The sequence below is a fragment of the Gopherus flavomarginatus genome, chromosome 2 (genome assembly GCF_025201925.1).
Source record: "Gopherus flavomarginatus isolate rGopFla2 chromosome 2, rGopFla2.mat.asm, whole genome shotgun sequence".
NCBI classification, from domain to species: domain Eukaryota; kingdom Metazoa; phylum Chordata; order Testudines; family Testudinidae; genus Gopherus; species Gopherus flavomarginatus.
Window position 1 is genome coordinate 234,972,280 of NC_066618.1, and position 22,881 is coordinate 234,995,160.

Sequence of the window (22,881 nt, forward strand, 5' to 3'; positions counted from 1 at the left end):
GACATGCTGTATAGTGCAACTACCATTTTCTCTCCCACCCCTGACAGGTTACATAGCATGTTGGAGAAAAAAAATGTCCTTCACACTTTGCCACTAAGAACATTAATGGCTGAGAGTCTAACAGAAACATTTCCCCTGCTTATTATTTTCTACAAATGGAATAAATAACAGGAAGATGAACAGCCCTGAGGTGTTCATGAAATGGGATGAGAATTAGAGGGAACTGAGCAGATGGGAGGCGAGAGGTAATGAATAGAGTTTCACAATGTGGTCTAATTGATTGGTTACAGCGTGTCTGTCTGAAAGGGTTGAAGCCTCTCGCTTCTGAGGAGAAAAAAAACAACCACCTTGGCACGACTGTCATGTTTGCCACAGCATATCGGCTCGTTAGTAGCAGGAAGGAAAGATTAAATAAAGGAGGCATAGGACTGGAAAAGATGGCTTTCTAGGTGAGCATGTCATGAGCAGGTTATTGGTACAGAAGTGGGTTTTTGTTGGTTTATAAAGCCTTTCAGAAGTGCGATCCAGCCGTCTTAAATTCCTGGCAGCTGAATCAACACAGTTTTACTGCACTTGTACCCTACCCTGTCTCTGAGATCAGTGGAGTTAGAGCAGTATAAAACTGGATTAAAAGTAATCTGGCCCTTGTTGTATAGTACTCCCATTGTAATGTACTCCCATTAAAATGATCACACAATATGTAAAGGCATCTGTGCTCTCTCACATAGTTATGTATATACCCCTACATAATGCTGTCATTTGAAAATTAAGGCTAATCTACTGGAGAAACAGCAGGGTTTTCTTGGCTTTCTCAACTTCAGAATATCCTCACCAAGGAGTGAATCACCCCACTTGTTTTCATTTACTCTTTCAATAGTAAGAACATATTTGAGCATTACTCAAAGCTTCAGAAGTGAGCATGAGGATTCACTCTTCTTTCCACTTTGGATTTGCTCTCCTAAGCAAGGTTAGTTTGGTAGAGAAATCTAAGGTCACTGAATAGCTTTTAAGTACATTCAGATATAGCTCTGAATGAGACATACTCCGGGGTTCCAACCCTGCAAAGCCACTCAGGCTTAACTGAACACAGGAGAAGAGACTTAGTGAAATCAATTGAACTACTTGCATGCATAAAATTTAACAAATGCATATTTTTTTGCAAGCTCAGGGCCTTACACAGGAACATTTTACATGTAGTGAATGCTACCCTCTACTAAGGGGTTAAACTCCAGCCCACCTGCCCCAACCCCCTCATAAACCTGAGCACTTTCACTTTCAGATTTACTGAACAGTTTCATTGAACAAAAATGACATACTCTGGGATTCAGTTGTGCCCACCCCTAACTCTATGTGGTTGAGTAGCATGGAGGGAGCTAGGTTTGGAAGGGGCATAACTGCAATAAGCGAAAAAATTGACTCTCAATTTAAAGTCCCCATTCAACAAGGCTCTTCTTACTCCACCGAGACTTAAGTGCTCTGCTGAATCAGGGCCATAGTTTTTGCAGGTGTTATAGGGACTGAAGGACTTTGCAGACTGCTGAAGAGAGGAGTCACCTGATTTCTACTAAATGCCAGAGCCAAAACTGAGTTGCTATGTGGTTCTCTGAAAGAGGACTGATGAAAATTGTATTCTCAACTGATACAATACAAATCCTCCTCTATCTCCAATATATACGAGACACTGATTTATGAGGAAAGATTTAGGACCTGATTTTTTTTTTAAATTGCCTTTAAAATGGGCCTGCCATCCCTTGTGGAAGCAAATAATAGAATTTAAATGTGTAATAACCGGTCTGTGAGAACAAACATTTGTGCTGCCAATTGGGATGGAGAGCAGCATTTTTCTTCTGCATAGTAAAGCTTCAAAGCTGCATTAAGGCAATGTTCAGTTGTAAACCTTTGAAAGAACAACCATAACGTTTTGTTCAGAGTTATGAACATCTCAGAATTATGAACAACCTCCATTTCCAAGGTGTTTGTAACTCTGAGGTTCTAAGGTAGATGGAGACAGACCACCTGGCTCAAAACACATGAATCTTGGCCTGTAAACCCTCTCACCCTGCTTCTTTCATCATATAAATTGTGTACTCTCTACCAACCTGCTGATGACAGACAGGTCCTGAAAGACCATGCACAAGATTACAGGTCAGACTCCTGCAAAGCAGTCTCACTAGTGTCTTTGATCTTTCAATGGTTTAGATGAGGAAAATAGACTCCATGAAGAAAAAGCTTCAAGACATCTCAAGTAGAATATTATTTATTGAATACTAAATGCTGTGAGTCTGTAGCACAAGAATAAATACTTTGAATGCTATTCTAGAAAAGAATACATAAATGAGATTTAGCATGGACAGCTCCAAAATCCTAGACAATGAGGGATTAGCAGCATTACTATTCTTTCCTATCACATCATGTAAAGAAGGTCCATGGAAATTTCTTTCATATCATACTGCAGAAGGTGAAGGTTTACCCTAGAGGCAGGAGAGCAAAGGGCACTGGGTTTTTTACTGTTGTGTGAATAATCAGTGAACATCACAGGTTTACCTTGAGACAAGAAAAACTTACAGGGGTGGAGGATGTCTTCTACTGTCCTTCAGTGGAAGCAGCTGTGATCCTTGGAGAACAAAGCCAGAGTTTGCATGTCCAGCTCCTGCCCACAAGCAGACCTCACTTCTAAATACAAAGTAAACCAGCATCCATTTTAGATCAGTGGGAGTTAGGGAGAAAACATTCACTCGTTAGTGCTCTGACTAGCCCTAACATTTTAGCTTGGCACATCTAGCAATAACTTCAGATAATATTATCAGGAAGATGATTCATACTTTCTAAATCCAACTAATATTTGGATGGTATTAAACTGGAGTGAGTCACCAGCACAAAGTAATGTGTGTGTGGAGGATCACTTGGCGCTACCACCTGTGGGTTAGGAACAAAATGTTCAATTACCACAGAAGCAGCATGAATCCCAATGAGGTTATCAAAGGAGGCAGGGAACGAATACATGATTAAAGTGCTCAGGCTAACAACCATTCAGGCTTCCTTTCCTCCATTGTGACTCACATTTCCCTGAAATGCACAGGAAGGACAGTAAAGAGTTCTGTGGCACCTTATAGACTAACAAATGTATTGGGGCATGAGCTTTTGTGGGTGAATACCCACTTCGTCGGATACACTTGACACAGGAAGGACTGAATCCTTCATTCAGTTAAGGCAGCAAAACTTTCATTTGGTTCACTGGGAACATGGATAGGGCGCAAAGCTTTCATCCTCCAGCTCTCCTGTGACACTAGAGCCTGGAGGGTAGGTATTGCATCCACAACCTCCATTTGAGTTGAGATGCTGGCATTCAGCAGAGATTTTGCAGCTTAGTCAGTCAATTGTGGTTTGCAGTATGAAAAACACTGACACAAAAGATGTGCTTTGCAAAGCTGGAGTGATAGGTATTGTAAATTGTGGCAGCAAATGCTTTAAAAGAAAACCAGCAACCAAATCACTGAAATATAGTGAGGTTGCGGATGAGGACTGAATGGACCAGAAGACTGATAAAGGGATAATTCATCTTTCTTATTTAGATTATTGGTTCACATATAGCCCAGGATGTAGTGACTTGAAAGTGGCTGTTCAGTGTGAATTAGGCTTGTTACCTTTGCTCCCAGTAAGCAGAGATCCAAACCCACCAAACCCACCTCACAGTTGGCACCCTTGGGAACCTCACTGGCAAGGCCGGCTCTGGTTTTCTGCCGCCCCAAGCAAAAAAACAAAAACAAAAACAAAAAAACCTGTGGGGCAGCTGGAGTCAGGGTGCAAACTTTCAGCTAGCGGGACTCCCTGCGCTGCAGACGTGCCTCAGGCAGTGGAGGGCATGCCCCAGCTAGCAGGGGGGAGGCAGAGGGAGCGGGGCAGGGGAGAAAAAAGGGGGGCGGCCAGGGCTTCCTTCAGCCAGGTCACTCACCACTCGGCCCCTCCCGCCGCACTGCCTGCTGGGAGGGCTCCGTACTGCTCTGGTCAGCGGGGAGGGAAGGACGCGGGCTACTGGGCTTGCTGCAGACCTGGCACTACCCGGCTGGGGCAGACGGAGCACGCAGCTGGCTCCCGTGCCGCCCTAGGATTGGCCGGAATGCCGCCCCTTAGAATCTGCCACCCCAAGCACGAGCTTGCTTGGCTGGTGCCTGGAGCCAGCCCTGCTTACTAGGAATTAATTGGCAGGGAGGATGAACTATCCTCCATGTCAGAGTTAAGACATACTGAATGGAGGGATTTTGGGGCACCTGCATTTTCACTGCACATTTCATGGATAAACAAAGGTCTTTTTTACCCAGGACTGTCCATCCCACCACATTCACAAGAGCTAAATTCACTGAAGAACATTCTTTTTCAAAAAGTGGATACACGGCAATATTCAGTTTTAAATTAAGTTGATCAAAATGCTCCATTCTCTAACTCACTAGGAAACACACACAACAGTGTGGAACTAGCTGAATTCTCTTCTTGAACACAGAGAAGAGATAACGAAGGGCAGGGAAACATGATTACATAGGTTAAATCTGCTTCTCGGTGGTTGTGGCTTATTCCCTGGTCCTGTGAGCTATTCATTCCTCAACTGCAGCCATCACTTCAATTTCAGCTAGTCATAACCCTATTCTGAATTTATATAAAGTAAAAGCAGTTTTATCTGGCACTTCACCAACAGAAAAGCCATTTTATAGAGCTTTCCAGATCCTCATTGAAATTCCGGTTTATAGTTCTGTTGGTGCGGGGCCAGCAGGGGGTAGGGCACAGGCTCTGGGAGGTAATTTGGGCGAAGGAGGGGGCTCAGGGCATGGGAGGGGCCTCGGGGTGCTGGATCCAGGGGCTGTTTATCTCAAGTGGCTTCCTGCAAGCGGTGACCTGTCCCGGCTGCTCCTAGGCAGCTCTGTGAGCTGCCTCCACCCGCAGGCGCCATCCCCACAGCTCCCATTGGCTGCAGTTCCTAGCCAATGAGACTTGTGGATCTAGCACTTGGGGTGGGGCGGGACAGGGCAGGGCACAAGGCTGCTTGCTGTGCCTCTGCCTAGGAGCAGCCGGGACAGGTCACCGCTTGCGGGCAGCTACCCGAGGTGAGTGCCCCCTGGACCTGGCACCCTGCACCCCCTCTAAACCCAACCTGCTGTCTGAGCCCCCTCCCGCACCCAAATTCCCTCCCAGAGGCTGTGTCCCAACCCTCTGCCAACCCCGCACCTCTTCCCTCCCTCTTAGTTATCCGGCATTTTTCACTTACCGGCACCCCATTCCACCAACGTGCAAGATAAAACAGCTTGTACTGTGTATCACTTAGCTGCATTGTGTATCCTCACACTCAGAAGGCAGTAGATAGATGGTGTCCCGTTTTCCCATTGAGAAATATGGCCACCCTATTGCTGCCCACTGTGAAAGCTAAGACATTACGAGCCACATCCTCACTGGGATAAATGAACAACATTCTTTTCTGAGGAGCTACATTTTAGTAACTACCGGAGCCCATGTACATGAAAAATTCCTTTTGAATCCCACTGGGAATTAATATAATCAACAGCTATTTCACTGTTTTTCTTCCTGACTCCTTCCATAAACCAACCAATCAAAACAAACAAAAGCAAAACCCAACAACAAAATCCAGCCAAAACACCTAAACTTTCATTTCCCAGCAAACAAAAATATCCGTGTTTAGAAAGTGAAAATCCGAACAGCATGGCTGGTTCTTTGTTGTGACTGCTTAGAGTTGCAGTCAAGATCAGGCAAGCTGTGCTGATTGTTTAAATCAGTACTCGGCCCCTGGGTTAAGCTGGATTTAAGTATTAGAAAGACAGCTCAGGAGAAAGGGCTGAACTATTTATGTTAGTGGAGGGGGCTAAGCCACTTCTAATGAAGACAAAGGGGAGAAAAAACAGATTATTGCTGTCACAGAGCCGGGCCACAGATAATGTTGAGGTTGGGTCCCTGTTTGTATTATTTTAATGCGCTGGGCATTGGACATGGTTTATGCAGCGGCCTTGAATGTGGTGACCACGTGCACTGTGATGCAGCTAGTGGACAAGTGTATTATGTCGAGGGATCTTTCAATACACATTCAGGCTATTTTAACTCAGACTGGAGGTGGCTTGGGGAAGCAGTGAAGGACTAGCCCGTGGGGGCAGGATTACACGTGCACATGTAGGAGTTGTGGCTCCTATTCCAGCCCATGAGCTGGGCTAGCAGTAGCAGTGGCAGGGCTGCTCAGTGCCCTGTCAGTGGATTGGGGGAGTTACTGCCTCCCACCTCATTGTAGCTCTCCTGCGTGTAGATCATTTACCCAGGCTTTGTGTGCGTGTGAATGTCACCCTCTAAGGCTAGAATGAGCACTGTACATCCAAGTGCCTTTGCTGCTGTGAGGGAGAGCACACATTCTCTGCAACATTGAGTTAATCACCAGAGGGGGCTTTTCACTTACACTATTCATAGGAGGGCTGCGCTCATGAAATAAGGAAACGATTACCTGCCACGCTGAGAGCACTAGGATTAGCTGCACAGCACAGAAAGGGGTGAGGGAGTAGGATTTGAATGGTTTGTTACATTGCATAGGACTTTCCTTTAATGTCTCTTCCTCTCCACATCACTAGGCCACAGGAGGTTAATTATGTGTCAGATATGAACAGTGGTGAGTGACACATTTTTTCTCTGCAATCTAAGCAGAGAAACAAAACCCAGGAGCTTGAATGGTGAATTAAAATGAGTTGACAGGCTTCAGGGGAGAAACATGTTTAACAGAGGGAGATTGGAAGGCGGGAGATGAAGCACAGCATACCCGGTCCAGAAGGGAGTTCCAGGTGTATGTGCCCACATGAAAAAAGGTGAGAGGAGCAGCCTGGGAAGGATACAACAGAGGTGGTGAGACCTGCAGCCTTTCAGAGCAAAGGCACCCAAGTGAGGAGTGATGATAAAGCTTGAACAGAGATGTCCAGAGGTGGTCACTGAAAGGTAGCATTTGGCAATCATGATATGTTTTCCATTATACGTAGAAGAGGAACTATCTGTGGTATGTTTGCAAATGTTGATTTTTTTTAATTGCAACCACTAGGGGCATAAACCAGGTTTTGCAGAGGAAAGGACTGATAGACTATGAATGCTGTTTTTCCTCTTGGTTTCAGTTTCTTGATATATTACAGTAGTGTGCATGCACGTATATGCATAAACACACAGAGAAAGACAGAGAAAAAGAGACTATGTTCTTATTTGAACTCAGGTTGCATCATTTTCACATTTATATAATTTGTTTTTATGTACTAGAGCTGGGTCCAATCTCTATTTTTGTGTGAACTCAAACAATGGATTCAGTAATCTTTGTGTATTAAAATGCGTGAATTCTCTATGCAGTGGACATATTTGGGGAAATGTATTTTCACAGAAACATTTCATACAAAGCTTTCATATTAAGTATCTAGTTCTTATGATCTAGAAAATCTAGAATGACTCTGCTTGGAGATTTTTTAAGTTGAAAAAATAGCTATAAAAAAAAGCTATTTAAAAGTCTAGGATTTAAGAAAAAGGCTTAGAAACTTGAAGACTCTACTAATTTACCAATCAATCCTCACCAGGATTGGTCCTCTGTTCTCAATACCGCAGGATGTATTCAAGTAATGGTTCTTATCAATTGTCCAGCAGTATCTAACTGGTGAGCAGTGAGTCAGCTAGTGGTCAAGCAGAGGTTATCATAATATTAAGGACTAGGAACGAGAGACTTACTGTAGATAATAAACTGGCAGTAATCCGGGATAACTGTATGAAGGGAAGACTATTCTTTAAAACCATACTGATTATCATGTGGTTTATGATTTTATTTCTATCTTTTTTAATTTTAAAACTTGAAATGATTTCCCCTTTGGTTTATTCTTAAATATTAAAACCAAGTGATTTTGCCCCAACAAACAACACAAGTAAATTCCTGCCCCAAAACACAGATGAGTGAGGTATGTAGACAAATCCCTTATCCCCCACTATAACAAGAAACATTATTCGCACTACGCAGCATGTCTATTCTACAAAATACAGTGGCCCTTCCCTTCTTAAATTGTGAGCATGGGCAAAGGTAAAGAAAGGCAAGTAGCTCCAGTAAAATTAATGTGTTTTATTTTTTCCTGTTAATTTAATGCATTCAGTTTTAGTTTTTGCATGTAATCTTGCCACTATCAAATTAAACTCCCCTTAATACTCACTCATTCACTCCTCTCTAACTGCTCATAGCCACACCACAAAGCTGAGCACTGAATGACAAACTATCAGCTTGAGGATGGAGAGTTGTCTTTAAAATGGTCTGCTGTTTAAAGTGAGTTTATGCAAGCCAAGTTGTTTCAGGTAGAGAGGGTTGTGATCTAGAGATCTGATCACAGGACTGGGAGCCAGGGACTCCTCTCTTCTCATCCTGGGTCTGACCCATCTGTGGCCTTCAGCTCGTCACAGAAGCTCTGTGCCTCAATTTCCCATATTTGTAAATAAGGGTTAATTCTTTCTTGCCAACCTCAAGCTATGTAGCAAGAATAAATTAGGCATCAGTCCTGCATGCACAGGGCACACATGAGTGTAATTTTACATATCTGAGTAGTCCCATTAAAGTGCTTGCAGTATCAGGGCCTTATGGCCTTGTCCAGAAAGCAAGCCCTTACAAATCCCATTGTCTTCATTTCAGCACCTCACAAGAACTGCCATACTGGGTCAGACTAAAAGCCCATCTAGCCCAGTATCCTGACTTCCAACAGTGGCTAATGCCAGGTGCCCTAGAGGGAATGAACAGAACAGGTAATCATCAAGTGGTCCATCCCCTGTGGCCCATTCTCAGCTTCTGGCAAAAAGAGGTTAAGGGACACCATCCCTGCCCATCCTGGCTGATAATCATTGATGGACCTATCCTCCATGACTTTATCTAGTTCTTTTTTGAACCCTGATACAGTTTTGGCCTTCACAACATCCTCTGGCAAGGAGTTCCACAGGCTGACTGTGCATTGTGTGAAGAAATACTTCCTTTTATTTGTTTTAAACCTCTCAGGGTCAGGCCTTTACTTTACAGTAAAGAACATGAATGATGATGCATAAGTGTTAGATAGTTAAATTGAACATGTAATAAACAAGTAGTATTCCTGTTAAGTATATGTTTTCCGATGATTTTATATAGAATATATATAGTGAAACCAATACTTTTATGCATTTCGATTAAGCATCATAGAAAAAGCAAAGGTCACAAGATCCTGAAGAAACTAACGCAGATTGAAGATATTAGTATTTCTGCCTTACTCTTTCTTAGCATGTGTGTGTTTTGCTTTCAGGTCTCAGTCTGTGGTGGAACCTGGCACGCTGAAACATGAGGAACTGGGTGAGAGCGAGAACACCCAACTTCTACTGGCTCTAGACTGAGTTCAGCATCACCAACACATACAAATGCATTGCCAAATTTCAACAGCACCAGAAACCTGCGAAGCACACAACACGCTTTAAACACACTCTCTCTCTCTGTGTGTGCTTGAAAACAGGTCCTCCATTTTTCCAGACCAACTAACGATTGTCACCAGCCACCTGTCTGTGCAGCCAAAGCTAAACAAAGACAGAGATTTCTTTTGGTTCAGGATACTAACTAACAAAGTAGGGAGTCTAGTTGTAAAAAATATATATATATTCTTTTCTTTTTTCCTTTTTAGATTTGCAATGTGAAAATGACTGAAAAGTGAAGGATGAACTCCTTTGTACACATACAAACAATGCACAGATGGAAGTTTTTCTGAGTTGTTATGCAGGGATGCGCTTTAATTTCCTAAAACAAAGTTTAGATTAAGTGCATTTTAAAGTAGAGTATCTTGAAGTTAACCTGTGCATCTAATTATTAGGTTTAATGTAGCTTGCAGACCTGAGATAACAGCATTGCCAATACCTTTCAATCGCTACCAAGGTTTTAAAAAAAAAAAAAAAACAAAACCAAATCACCACCAGCATAATGTCATTCAACATTATAGTATATATCATATCATCCTGGCTGCTTGCAGGGTTCACTTATTTCTGTACCCTGCAAAGATTATTCTTTATTTATGAAGCCTTTATAAAACTGTCAGCTAAATGTAATGAGCTATGTGGGCAGCAGCCACACACAATTTGAAATGCAATTATTTAATTTTACCAATGTGTTTTTCCACAGGCAACTCTACAGCCTGTTAGCCTTGTGTGTATCTGTGTGTGCGTTGTGGGGGCGGGGAGGGAGGGGGCAGGGGAAGTCATTGGAAAAAATTCACTGGTGATTAATGGTCCAATCCAGATTGTTTCATTTAGGTCACTACAGCAAATGAAAGCTCTGCAGAGCCATTTAACCCTCTTCCTTCCTGCAATCAGCTAAAGGTGTAGCCAGAAGGATCTGCTGATTGCAGATGGTGGCTGTGGTTGAATCAGGCCATGTCTACATCTAAAATTTTGCAGCGCTGGTTGTTACAGCTGTATTAGTACAGCTGTATAGGGCCAGCGCTGCAGAGTGGCCACACTTACAGCAACCAGCGCTGCAAGTGGTGTTAGATGTGGCCACACTGCAGCGCTGTTGGGCGGCTTCAAGGGGTTTCGGGGAACGCGAGAGCAAACCGGGAAAGGAGACCAGCTTCGCCGCGGTTTGCTCTCGCGTTCCGCGAACCACCCTGCAAACCGCAGGGAAGGAGACCTGCTTGCTCGGGTTCGGGGAACGCGAGAGCAAACCGGGGAAGGAGACCAGCTTCGCCGCGGTTTGCTCTCGCGTTCCGCGAACCACCGTGCAAACCGCAGGGAAGGAGACCTGCTTGTTCGCGGAACGCGAGAGCAAACCGCGGCGAAGCTAGTCTCCTTCCCCGGTTTGCTCTCGCGTTCCCCGAACCGCCGAGCAAGCAGGTCTCCTTCCCTGCGGTTTGCTGGGTGGTTCCGGGAACGCGAGAGCAAACCGCGGCGAAGCTGGTCTCCTTCCCCGATTTGCTCTCGCGTTCCCCGAACCCCGAGCAAGCAGGTCTCCTTCCCTGCGGTTTGCAGGGTGGTTCGCGGAACGCGAGAGCAAACCGCGGCGAAGCTGGTCTCCTTTCCCGGTTTGCTCTCGCGTTCCGCGAACCACCCTGCAAACCGCAGGGAAGGAGACCTGCTTGCTCGGGGGTTCGGCGAACGCGAGAGCAAACCGGGGAAGGAGACCAGCTTCGCCGCGGTTTGCTCTCGCGTTCCCCGAACAAGCAGGTCTCCTTCCCTGCGGTTTGCAGGGTGGTTCGCGGAACGCGAGAGCAAACCGCGGCGAAGCTGGTCTCCTTCCCCGGTTTGCTCTCGCCTTCCCGGAACCACCCAGCAAACCTCAGGGAAGGAGACCTGCTTGCTCGGGGTTCGGGGAACGCGAGAGCAAGCCGGGGAAGGAGACCAGCTTGATTACCGAGCTTCCTCAGGTATGCTGGGATACCTGCTTATTCCACGGAGGTCAAGAAAAGCGCTGGTAAGTGACTATACTTGATTACCAGCGCTGGATCACCAGCGCTGGATCCTCTACACCCTAGACAAAACGGGAGTACGGCCAGCGCTGCAAACAGGGAGTTGCAGCGCTGGTGGTGCCCTGCAGATGTGTACACCTCCTAAGTTGCAGCGCTGTAACTCCCTCACCAGCGCTGCAACTTTCTGATGTAGACAAGCCCTCAGAAAGGGAAAACTTAGAATGAATTATATCACATAGTGCTTCAACTGGAAGGAAATGTGGAAGAACAGAAATGGAGAACTGAAATGCCAAAGATCAGTTTGTTATCTCTCTCTTTGCAAAATGAATCCAATCCCTACATTGAAATGGAAATAGATAAAAATAATTAAAAAAAAATCCACTGTTAAGAAATTGCATCTACTGTGACTTTATTTCTTCAAACCGCTGTACAATTCTTTTGCGCACACTTTTTACCTTCCATTCAGTTGTGCTATATGACATTTATTAGAAAAAGTGGTTGGTGCTCATATGTCAAATAAAGTAATTGTAAGCCAGATACACAACATGAGTTGACAGTGGACAGCATAATACTCTTTTAAATATGCCTCATAACTTGTGAGTGATACACTGAAGCGATGACACAGTTCAACTGGGCATAAGCATCCCTAATGAATGAAAATAAAATGTGTTACCTCTAACCGACATAGAATATCACACTTATACGTGGCCAGAAGGGGTCTGTCAGATACTATTTTACACGCCTAGGGATTAATACAGCTGCTAATGTTACATGCAGAATAATTGCAGAAAGAGTATAATTTATGTTGGTTTGTATGGGGTAGATACAGGGCTTGATCTGCAAGGCACTAAGAGCTCTGTAAGGTGACACTGACGTCAACAAGTGTTGAGGACCTAAGCACTTTGCAGAAATGCCCTGAACCACAGATGAGCACTCAGCATGTTTCAAGATTGAAGCCATATATCTTAGGGATCCCTCCCCCCGTTAAAATCCATGGTAGAATACACTAGGCACATTGGCAGGCAGTGTAACATAGCATTGCTCCACTGGCTTCAATGGATACTGTACTGTAGTGTCACTAAGAGAGAGATGCCTTGTTTTACAGCCTTTCTAGTTAACACACTTACCTGTACTGCCACTGAAATGATACTCTCATGAGAACAGTGATCTAACATTTTGTAAGTCATGAGGTAGAGAGAAAGAAGACTAAGAAAATCTTAGCTGGGGAATTCTGCAATACATTTTAATAGTCTGAGGTTACTTAAGTCAGAGTTGTGCAGCTGAAGTGTTTTGAAAGCCATTGAATTCCTAGTCCATGAGCATCAGTCTCTATAAAAGATTAGAAAGCCCATTAAGCTGTTATGACTAAAACATACAATGGTGACATAAATAAACATCTGTGTTGGCCTGTAATATATATCCCAAAATATCAGGGCATGAATATAAGACAGTGGTTCTCATTTAAATTCTGTGCATAGGTACATGAACAGGAAAAAGACATTTAATTTTCCCTGATCTTACTGGTATGATACAAACATTAGATTGTACAGTCCTTCTCTGTCAAATTGCTTCCCTTTGTTGAATGAATATGAAGGACAAAATGTTTTACTGAAGATATTTATCACTTTAAAAAGTATTTTCATTTGTTTCTTCCATTAGCATTTCCAGTGTAGAGAGGTTCTTTTTTAGCAGGAAACATCAGTTTGCAACCTAAAAAGCTTAAAATGATGTGTCACGTATAGGCTGTACAATTTTATAGGTTCCTCCATATGCTATTCCAATAACTACAGCCAAGAAAAAATTACCTTCTTGACTCCTTGCCACCAAAGTAAAACAGAAGCAATTTCAGCGGTGGAGAAGCTACTAATAATGAAGCCGCATCACCCATATTGCCACACTCAAGGCACTTCAGTTTTTAATACACAATATAGCATCCCACACTATTTAATGAGCATGAATACGTTTATAGGTGCATGTTTAGTGTTGAGTGCTTTAATGTATTTGCTGATCAAAATCTCAAATGATAAAGCAACTACCTCCAGAAGAAGAGAAAAGAAATGCTACTAAACAATACCAGAACAATCAGAGCTACAAGAAAAGCATGACACAATTTTTCACAAATTAAAAACTAAACAATATCTATTATATCTCTAGAGGCTGGGTGTTAAATCCAAGCAATGGAAATTGCAATGCAGTTTAAGGTGAGCTAAAAAAGGAAACAATTTTGGTTCAAAGCCAAACACTTCTTGATTCATTCTTTAAAAATTATTTTATCATTTATCTTTTTTAATCATTTTACAGTATTATAAAATATGCCATGCAACTAAACAATTGGCTGGAGAGGCTGCCTCCCAATGAGCCCAGTTATACTGAGCACCTCATTTATAAATAGTTTTCATACATTCTACCAAATCCTCCCAATAAGCATTTTAACATGTCTTAAATTGTGAAATGAATATAATTATTTTAGGATCTCCTGATAATTAACCTGAGAGTTGTGAATTTCTTATTGTGGTGGGTATATAGTTGTCTCTGGTTTACAAAGCACATCCAAGCTTTTCTGGATCATGACTGGCTGAGACTGAAGTCTTGTTCAGTGCATGATCATCAAATTTTGCTAATCCAAAAGGAAATAAAATTGCACAACTCCAAAAAATAGTTATAGCATCTCATGGCACAAACCATCATGCAATGTGTTATATGGCACTATATGATCTAACTATTCAATAAATCCAAAATCTTAGTGGCGCTTAGTTTTTAGGAATACAAAGTTAAGGCTGTTTTTTCAACATTGCCACTTTAATGAAGTAAACAATCTCAGACAGTCTGATTATGGCATATGGAGTATGTGCGCATGGTGCTCAGATACCACGATATAAGGCACCTTAGTAACACAATACATTTGACAGTTTACTGCAATATGAATTTTTCCCAAGCCTAAGATGGGAAGAGGTCCGTCTCCCTTCTCTGGAGATATAACTAACAAAATCTAAGCACTCTAATTTCTGACATGGAAGTTAATACATTGAAAACTAGGTTCAAAGCTGTTCTTATCTGGCTCTGCATTCTAGCAGGAAGTCGGTGCTTCCACGCAAGGATCAGAACTCCAAATCAGAATTTGGTCCTCTGCTCCCAGCTCAGAGAATTCTGTTTCTCTTCTATTTAGGTTCTTATTCTGAGGAATGACCACTTAGGTCAAGCTAGAAGCAGCCCCTAGAAGGAGCTGTGTCCAACTCTTCTTGCACAGAAGATGGCAGGACACAAGAGGCCTTGAAATGATAGGGAGCAAAGCAATTAACTACAAAATCCTAAAGTTATTGAGCACCTGCAACTCCCACTTAAGTCAATGGATGTCCCAGTACTTCCCAGGATGAAGTCCTAAAATTGAAGAGCTCCTTAAAGCTGAAGGAGACTTAAAGGATTCTTTCATTCTAGGAAAACAAAACTGATTGGATATCAGTTTTTAAACTCTATTAACTGGCAGTTAAATAATACAAATTACTATTTGCATTTCCAGATGGCAAGAAAAGACCACACTTAGCAAAAGTAACATCTGTTCATGTAAAGCTTCTCCCTCTGCTAAATGCTGGAGGTGCACTTATTATACATATTTTTTAAAAAATTAGTGGTTCACAAAAGGAAACGATCAATGTATAACTATGATAGAAAAATACAATTACCCATGTAGAAAAATACAAAATAAAACCTTTCACTCACATTATCTACAGTTGACACTATATGCATATTGTTTCATACCTAAAACATTTATGATTAGAAATTGCATGACAGAATTTCAAAAGTAGTTGTGTGCTAGTGTTTATACACATCTAATGCACATATGTCATTACCTGGTAGCAGTGCACGTACAAATCAGATATTTGTGCATTAACCTGGCCAATAAGGCGACTAACTGGCTCTGTGCATATGTAGGTCTGTGGTACTGGTACACATAATACAGACATGTCACAAACATTTGCACATTCCTCATTTTGAAAATTTGGCTTTATAGCTCTTTGGCTGACAAGAGTATTATTGCACTTGCAGCCTACAAGCACATCTATCAGATCAGTGCCATTTCAGTATGAAACAGAATGGAACATTTGTAGGTAAGTCCATAGTAGTTGTGGAACAATTTTTTCACATCTTCTAGCCCCTAGAAGGCTGACATTTTCCATATGGCCAACCAAATTAATGTGGCATATTTATATTTGCAGACTCCAACAGATTAAACCTCATCTGTTTCTTACATCAGAAATGACCTGTTAAATGGCAGGAAGGGTACGTCTCTGTTGGGGTGTTAACTCAGGGTGCCACACATCCACAATGAATATCAGCCGATAACTGTCAGCATCCTGCCACACTTCATGCTCGAAAGAGTCATCAAAGATAAGAACCTTCCCTTCTTCCCAGGTTCTGTAATAGAAAAGAACATCCTTTATTATTGCTTTTTGGACACCCAATATGAGTACTTATCTGGGCAGGTATTTGTTCTGGAGATGTTCTTCTGTACCTAGAGAAGGTATAATCAGCATGTTTTGCCATAAGTAATCTAGTACTTAATAAAGAAAGAGAAATGAGATGTCTGTATCAGAGCTCTGAATGAAATAAACTATAGAAAGTTCAGTTTGATGTAGTTCCATTCACTGAGTTATACTATTATGTTCTTTCTCTCTCTTTGTATGCATATAGGAATATATACATATATACACATATACATATATATTTTATATGTATATATATATATATATTTTATATGTATATATATATTTTAGAGATCCGAGTCTAGGAGGCATTGACTAGCCATCATTTTCAATTATCTGGATACTTTAAATCAAGTCCCCCCCCCCTCGCCCCTGCCCTTTTTAGACATGTACTATTAAGAGAATAATGGAAAGATGAGCAATAGCCAGCAACATGGTTTTAAAATAAACAAATCATGTCAAACAAACTGGATTAAAAGTTACAGAATTACTAAATTAAATCCTGGTTCACACTTAATGTCAAGAATGTGACTCACTGCATAAATCTTTCCAGGATCAGAGCCTAAGAGCGTGTCTACGGGGGAAAGCTGCACTCATATAGGTTTTTTTTGGTATAATTATGCCGATATAACTAAATCAAAAGTAAGTCCATGCCGCTCTGTCCATGCCCTTTTAAGCTACAATAGAACCTCTGTTTTACGAATTGGGAATTGAGGAGTTCATAACATCAAAAAAGCATAAATGGAACATTTCAAAATGATAGTAGGTCTGGTGCATACACTGCAGCACTTTCTTCTTGTCCTTCCAGCCACTGCAAAGTGATTTCCAATGCCCTGAAAGCATTGGAACAGAAGGGATGACAACTTTTTCTTCACTGACATCACGTTCATTATGTGATTTTTTTTCCCTCTAGTCGAGAACAACGGTTCATACAACTGGTCATTTTTAAGACTGGTGTTTACAAAACCGTGGTTCTACTGTACTTTGTTTGCTAAGTGCTGCTTCCATTGAGCGTGACACTATGTGGACACAAACACATAGCACTCTGAGTGGGTATTCCAGGGTACAAAGCACTGCTAGACAGGAAAAGTAAAAAGAACAGGAGTACTTGTGGCACCTTAGAGAAGAACACATTTATTAGAGCATAAGCTTTTGTGGGCTACAGCCCACTTCATCGGATGCATAGAATGGAATATACAATAAGAAGATATTAATACATACAGAGAACATGAAAAGGTGGAAGTACCCAGACCAACTGTAAGAGGCTAATTAATTAAGACAAGGTATTATCAGCAGGGGAGAAAAACTTTTGAAGTGATAATCAAGATGGCCCATTTTGGACAGTTGACACAAAGGTGTAAAGATACTTTACCATGGGGAAATAGATTCAATTAGTGTAATGACCGAGCCATTCCCCATCTCTGTTCAAACCTAAGTTAATGGTATCTAGTTTGCATATTAATTCAAGTTCAGCAGCTTTTCATTGGAGTCTTTTTCAAAGCTTTTCTGTTGCAAAATTGCCATCTTAACATCTGTCACTGAGCGATTAGGGAGGTTGAAGTTTTCTACTGGTTTTTGAATGTTACAATTCCTGAAGTCAGATTTGTGTCCATTTATTCTTTTGTGTAGAGACTGTCCGGTTTAGCCAATGTACATGGCAGAGGGGCATTGCTGGCACATGATGGCATATATCATATTGGTAGATGTGCAGGCGAACGAGCCCCTGATGGTGTGGCTGATGTGATTAGGTCCTATGATGGTGTCACTTGAATAGATATGTGGACAGTGTTGGCACTTCAGCAGGTGGGTATTGTAGTTTTAAGAATGCTTGATAGAGATCTTGTAGGTGTTTGTCTCTGTCTGAGGGATTAGAGCAAATGCGGTTGTATCTTAGAGCTTGGTTGTAAACAATGGACTGTGTGGTATGTCCTGGATGGAAGCTGGAGGCACTTAGGTAAGTATAGCGGCCAGTAGGTTTCCAGTATAGGGTGGTGTTTATGTTACCATCGCTAATTAGCACAGTAGTGTCAAGGAAATGGACCACTTGTGTGGATTGGTCTAGGCTGAGGTTGATGGTGGGATGGAAATTGTTGAAATCATGGTGGAATTCCTCAAGGGCTTCTTTTCCATGGGTCCAGATGATGATGATGTCATCAATGTAGCGGAAGTAGAGTAGGAGCATTAGGGGACGAGAGCTAAGGAAGTGTTGTTCTAAGTCAGCCATAAAAATGTTGGCATACTGTGAGGCTATGTAGGAAAATAACAGAACACCATTAGCCATCACCTTCAGCCCGTAACTAAAACCTCTCCAGCGCAACATCAGAGATCTACAACCTATCCTGAAAGATGATCCCTCACTCTCACAGATCTTGGGAAACAGACTTGTCCTCGCTTACAGACAGCCCCTCAACTTTAAGCAAATACTCACCAGTAACCACACACCACAGAACAAAAACACTAACCCAGGAACCTAGCTTTGCAACAAAGCCCAATGCCAACTCTGTCCACATATCTATTCAAGTGACACCATCATAGGACCTAATCACATCAGCCACACCATCAGGGGCTCGTTTACCTGCACATCTACCAATGTGATATATGCCATCATGTGCCAGCAATGCCCCTCTGCCATGTACATTAGCCAAACCAGACAGTCTCTACGCAAAAGAATAAACGGACACATATCTGACTTCAGGAATCATAACATTAAAAAACCAGTAGGAGAACACTTTAACCTCTCTGGCCATTGAGTAACAGATTTAAAGGTGGCAATTTTGCAACAGAAAAGCTTCAAAAACAGACTCCAATAAGAAACTGATGAACTTGAATTGATACGGAAACTAGATACTATCAACTTAGGTTTAAATAGAGACTGGGAATGGCTGAGCCATTACACACATTGACTATTTCCCCCATGTTAAGTATCTTGTCAAACTGTCTTAAATGGGTTATCTTGATTATCACTACAAAAGTTCTTTTTCCCTCCTGCTGACAACAGTTCATCTTAATTAATTAGCCTCTTAGAGTCGGTTGGGCAACTCCCACCTTTTCGTGTTCTCTGTATGTATATATATTTCCTCACTATATGTTCCATTCTATGCGTTCGATGAAGTGAGCTGTAGCCCACGAAAGCTTATGCTCCAATAAATTTATTAGTCTCTAAGGTGCCACAAGTACTCCTGTTCTTTTTTGCAGATACAGGCTAACAGGGCTGCTACTCTGATACCTGTTTATAAACAGAGGCAAGGTGAACACGATAACAAAGACTTGTCATTAAATTAAATTAAGGATCATTAGATGATCCTGAAAGCATTGTGAAGCACTCCAGTTAAAAGATAGGAAACAAAGGGTAGGAATAAATGGTCCATTTTCAGAATGGAGAGAAGTAAATAGTAGTGTCCCCCGAGGGGTTTATATTGGTTTGGGACCAGTGCAACATATTCATAAATGATCTTCAAAAACGGTATATAGTGAGGCGGGAAAGTTTGCAGATGACACAAAATTACTCAAGATAGTTAAGTCCAAACCAGACTGCAAAGAGTTACAAAGGGATCTCACAAAACTGGATGACTTAACAACAAAATAGCAGATGAAATTCAATGTTAAATGCAAAATAATGCACAGGCCATATATAATCCCAACTATACATACAAAATGATGATGCCTAAATTAGCTGTTACACTTCAAGAAAGAGATCTTGGAGTCAATTGCAGTATAAGAATCCTTCTAACTGTGCCGGTATCATCCTGAACTCATTCTCCAGCTTCAGAAGATTTAAAAATTATCTCCAGACATTAATGAGACAGATGCAACTGAATAATGTAACTGCCCTTAACTTGCATCAAAACAATACCCAGGAACCAGATGTAAATAAGATTGCTGACAGTTTCATCCAGAAAGCTACAGTGAAACGATGTCTTTAAACTGGGACGTTAGTGAAGACAGCTTGTGATTGCAATGATTTTAATGTACCATAATTCATGATAATGTAATTATGTAGTTCATACCAACTGAATAATTATTAAAATAGTAAATATACCAGTGATAGACACATTCAATAAATAGAATATGAAAGAATGTATAAATATGATGAAAACAGCTTTCCCAAAAAAACTGGCAGAATGCCCCCCCAAACACACACACACCTCTTCAAAAGCACCCACCAGCAAAAACAAAAATCAGCACCTATGTGTTCTGACTTTAGTAAGAGTATGTGAGTAAGAATATACATTACAATTTTAAACCTAACCTATGTCCCTTAAGTGACTTGCCCCAAGATGTCAGAACATGTTATATTAGAGCTGAGTAGGTTTAATATTTATTTAATTTTCTTTCTTTATATAGGAATTAGATACAATGCTCCTGTGAGATAATTTCTAAAGTTATTATCTGCAAAACATTTTTTTTTTAAGAGTTTTCAATTGCCTAAGTAGCTGCTGGAATTACCGTTAAAGTTGCCCCCCACCTTCAAAATCTGAAATGGTGCCCATTTAGGCCAGCACAGAATCCCCCACCTCCCCCACCATGCACAGCCCATTGGCTTGATGGGAGCTGCCCCTCCTGCCCAAAATAAAGAAATCAAAAACTATGTCTCTGGCGGTGACGGGGTTGTGGGGCAGAGAGACGGGGGTTGTTGGTAGGGGGGTGGTGCCTCTAAAATGGGTTGGCTTGTGTTTGTGGCTTGATTGTTGGCAGGGGGCAGTGCCTCTGAAATGAATTTGGCTTGTTCTGGGCTTGCTATGAAAGGCAGTGTTCAGCTTTGTTATCTTGTCAGATTTGGCAATGCCAGGAAGGATTTCTATATCATTTGCTCAGAAGAGAGCTCTACTATAATCTGTTTTAGATGAGAAGGTTTTGCCCTGGTTTTATGGAAGGTCTTATTTCACTCCCATTATAAATCATGATTACATTCCTTGAGATAAAGTTATTTTATTTTGATACTGAAACATCATGTACCACCACTATTCAGCATCTTGTATGCTACAGCTTTTAGAAGGACAAAAAATAGCTGGATTGTTCCCCACACCCTAAGAACTGAATGCTACCATGTTGTGATCCAAACAAACACACAGAGACTTTGAAGGGGGTGAATGAGTAAAATGTAAGGCTTGACTGTGCGCTTGGCTGCATGCCCATGAAAGGGCACAGGGTACCAACTTCGTGGGTGCTCCAGCCCTGGAGCACCCATTGGGAAAAATTGGTAGGTGCTCTTCACCCACGGGCAGCTCCCTGCCCTGCCCCAGCTCACCTCCGCCTCCTCCCCTGAGCGCACTGCAGCTCCACTTCTCCCCATAGCTCCCAGTGCTTGTTGCCCTAAACAGCTGTTTCATGGTGACAAACACTGGGAGGGAGGGAGGAGAGGGGGAACGTGGCACACTCAGGGAAGAGGTGGGGCTGGGGCCGGGATTTGGGGAAGGGGTTGGAATGGGGGCAGGGCGGGGGCAGGGCAGGGCCAGGGGCGCAGGGGGGTTGAGCACCCACTGGCACTGGGAAAAGTTGGCGCCTATGAAAGGGCATTGTGTGACGTAAACTTGCCTCATGGTCTCAAGGACTTTAAGGTCAGAAGGGACCATCATGATCATCTAGTCTGACCTCCTGCGCATTGCAGGCCACAGAACCTCACTCACATAAGTTATGTCGCTCAGAGGGGTGGCTTACATTCCCACTCGGTCGCCTTGCCTCTGGGTGCCTAGGAGTAAATGAGAACTGCATTTCCATTACTCTACACTACACAAGGGGGGCAGGGAGTGGGGAGGTGTGGAGTCAAAGCTCTGACCCCCTACCCCACCAGCCTGCAGAGCTGAGCCAGCTCAAGTGGGTGAGGTAGTAATTTGCTACTGGTCTTAAGCAGCCAAGAAACTTCACCACATGACGCCTGATATAACGCCATGAACTGTCACTCTGGCTGGCACAATGGTCTTACTAGACTATGCATGTTTGAGGATGATGATGATGATGTCATCATCATCGACGACTTAATCAGCAGGGAAGAAGCAGACCTGTCAGAGACACAATTCCTTTTCTGCACTGCTCCCACGTTGCCTCACCAATGTGCCACCCCATGTACAGGGGAGGAGGAAAAGTAAAACCTAACCCTTAATTTTTATTATTGCAAATATCGTCATTTGGGGAGTGATGGGGTGGAGGGAATTGTGTCTTTGGTAATGAATATTCAGCTCCTGCTGAAGTATACTGGAGCTGTACATGTCAGTGTAGTAGAACCTGGCCCTTATATATTAGTTTTACATTTTTAATAAGTGAATTTAGTGTGTACAGAATGTGCCGACTCAGAGCCCTGGGGACTGAAACCTTCTCTGTACAGAGCAGTAACAACACCAGCTTCCCTATGCTTTCTAGACAAATACCAGATGTGGAGGGACCAATGCAACAAGTGAGAGGGTAGTTCAGTCTCCAGGCCACTAAGCTGTCTGCTCAGATTATGACAAATAAGAATGTCAGTTGTGATCATGGACTGAGAGTTGTGGACACCGGTTCACTCGGATCTGGAACGAGACCCACCACTTTGTTTCATACAGGTCAATGAACAGCCATTTCATGACTCTCAGTGACTACTGACCTGAATTCATAACAGTGACCGAAAGGTGGAAGGCGCCACACTCATTAACAAACCTCTAAGCCATCTAGTCACCACTCCCTCCTGCCCAAATGTGTACAGTACCTTCAAGCTATTTCAAATATTGAGCTGGAAAGCTGAGAACTAATGTATTCATCAGTGATTAGACAAAACATACTGCAGCAGCTGCAATGCTGACGCTGTGATGGAATATTTAAATGAGGTACATGCTGGCAGGAGTCCCAACGCTTCTGCAAACAGCTAGATTATTAATAGTTGAAAACTCCTACTCTCAGAAGTCTATAAATCATCTGCTCTGGTTGGTTTACAGAAGACTTCAGTCAACTACATTGTTGTCATGATGCCTGATGTG

At 42.4% G+C, this 22,881-nt stretch overlaps 2 protein-coding genes across 18 annotated transcripts in view; one reads left to right on the plus strand and one right to left on the minus strand.

Moving 5' to 3' along the window:
* Nucleotides 1-9,425, plus strand: part of CLVS1 (clavesin 1) — a 118,213-nt gene extending 108,788 nt beyond the window's left edge. Inside the window, exon 6 of the mRNA XM_050941183.1 lies at nt 9,312-9,425. Within this exon, the coding sequence (XP_050797140.1) occupies nt 9,312-9,399 (88 nt within the window). The 3' untranslated portion in view covers nt 9,400-9,425. The remainder of the gene's footprint in view (nt 1-9,311) is intronic.
* A 2,420-nt stretch (nt 9,426-11,845) lies between these two features.
* Nucleotides 11,846-22,881, minus strand: part of ASPH (aspartate beta-hydroxylase) — a 201,058-nt gene continuing 190,022 nt past the window's right edge. For 16 of the 17 annotated variants that reach the window (XM_050940775.1, XM_050940774.1, XM_050940764.1 and 13 more), the window contains one exon: nt 11,846-15,866. In XM_050940775.1, the coding sequence (XP_050796732.1) occupies nt 15,716-15,866 (151 nt within the window). In that variant the 3' untranslated portion in view covers nt 11,846-15,715. The remainder of the gene's footprint in view (nt 15,867-22,881) is intronic. The other variant, XR_007772620.1, reaches the window with a different exon arrangement.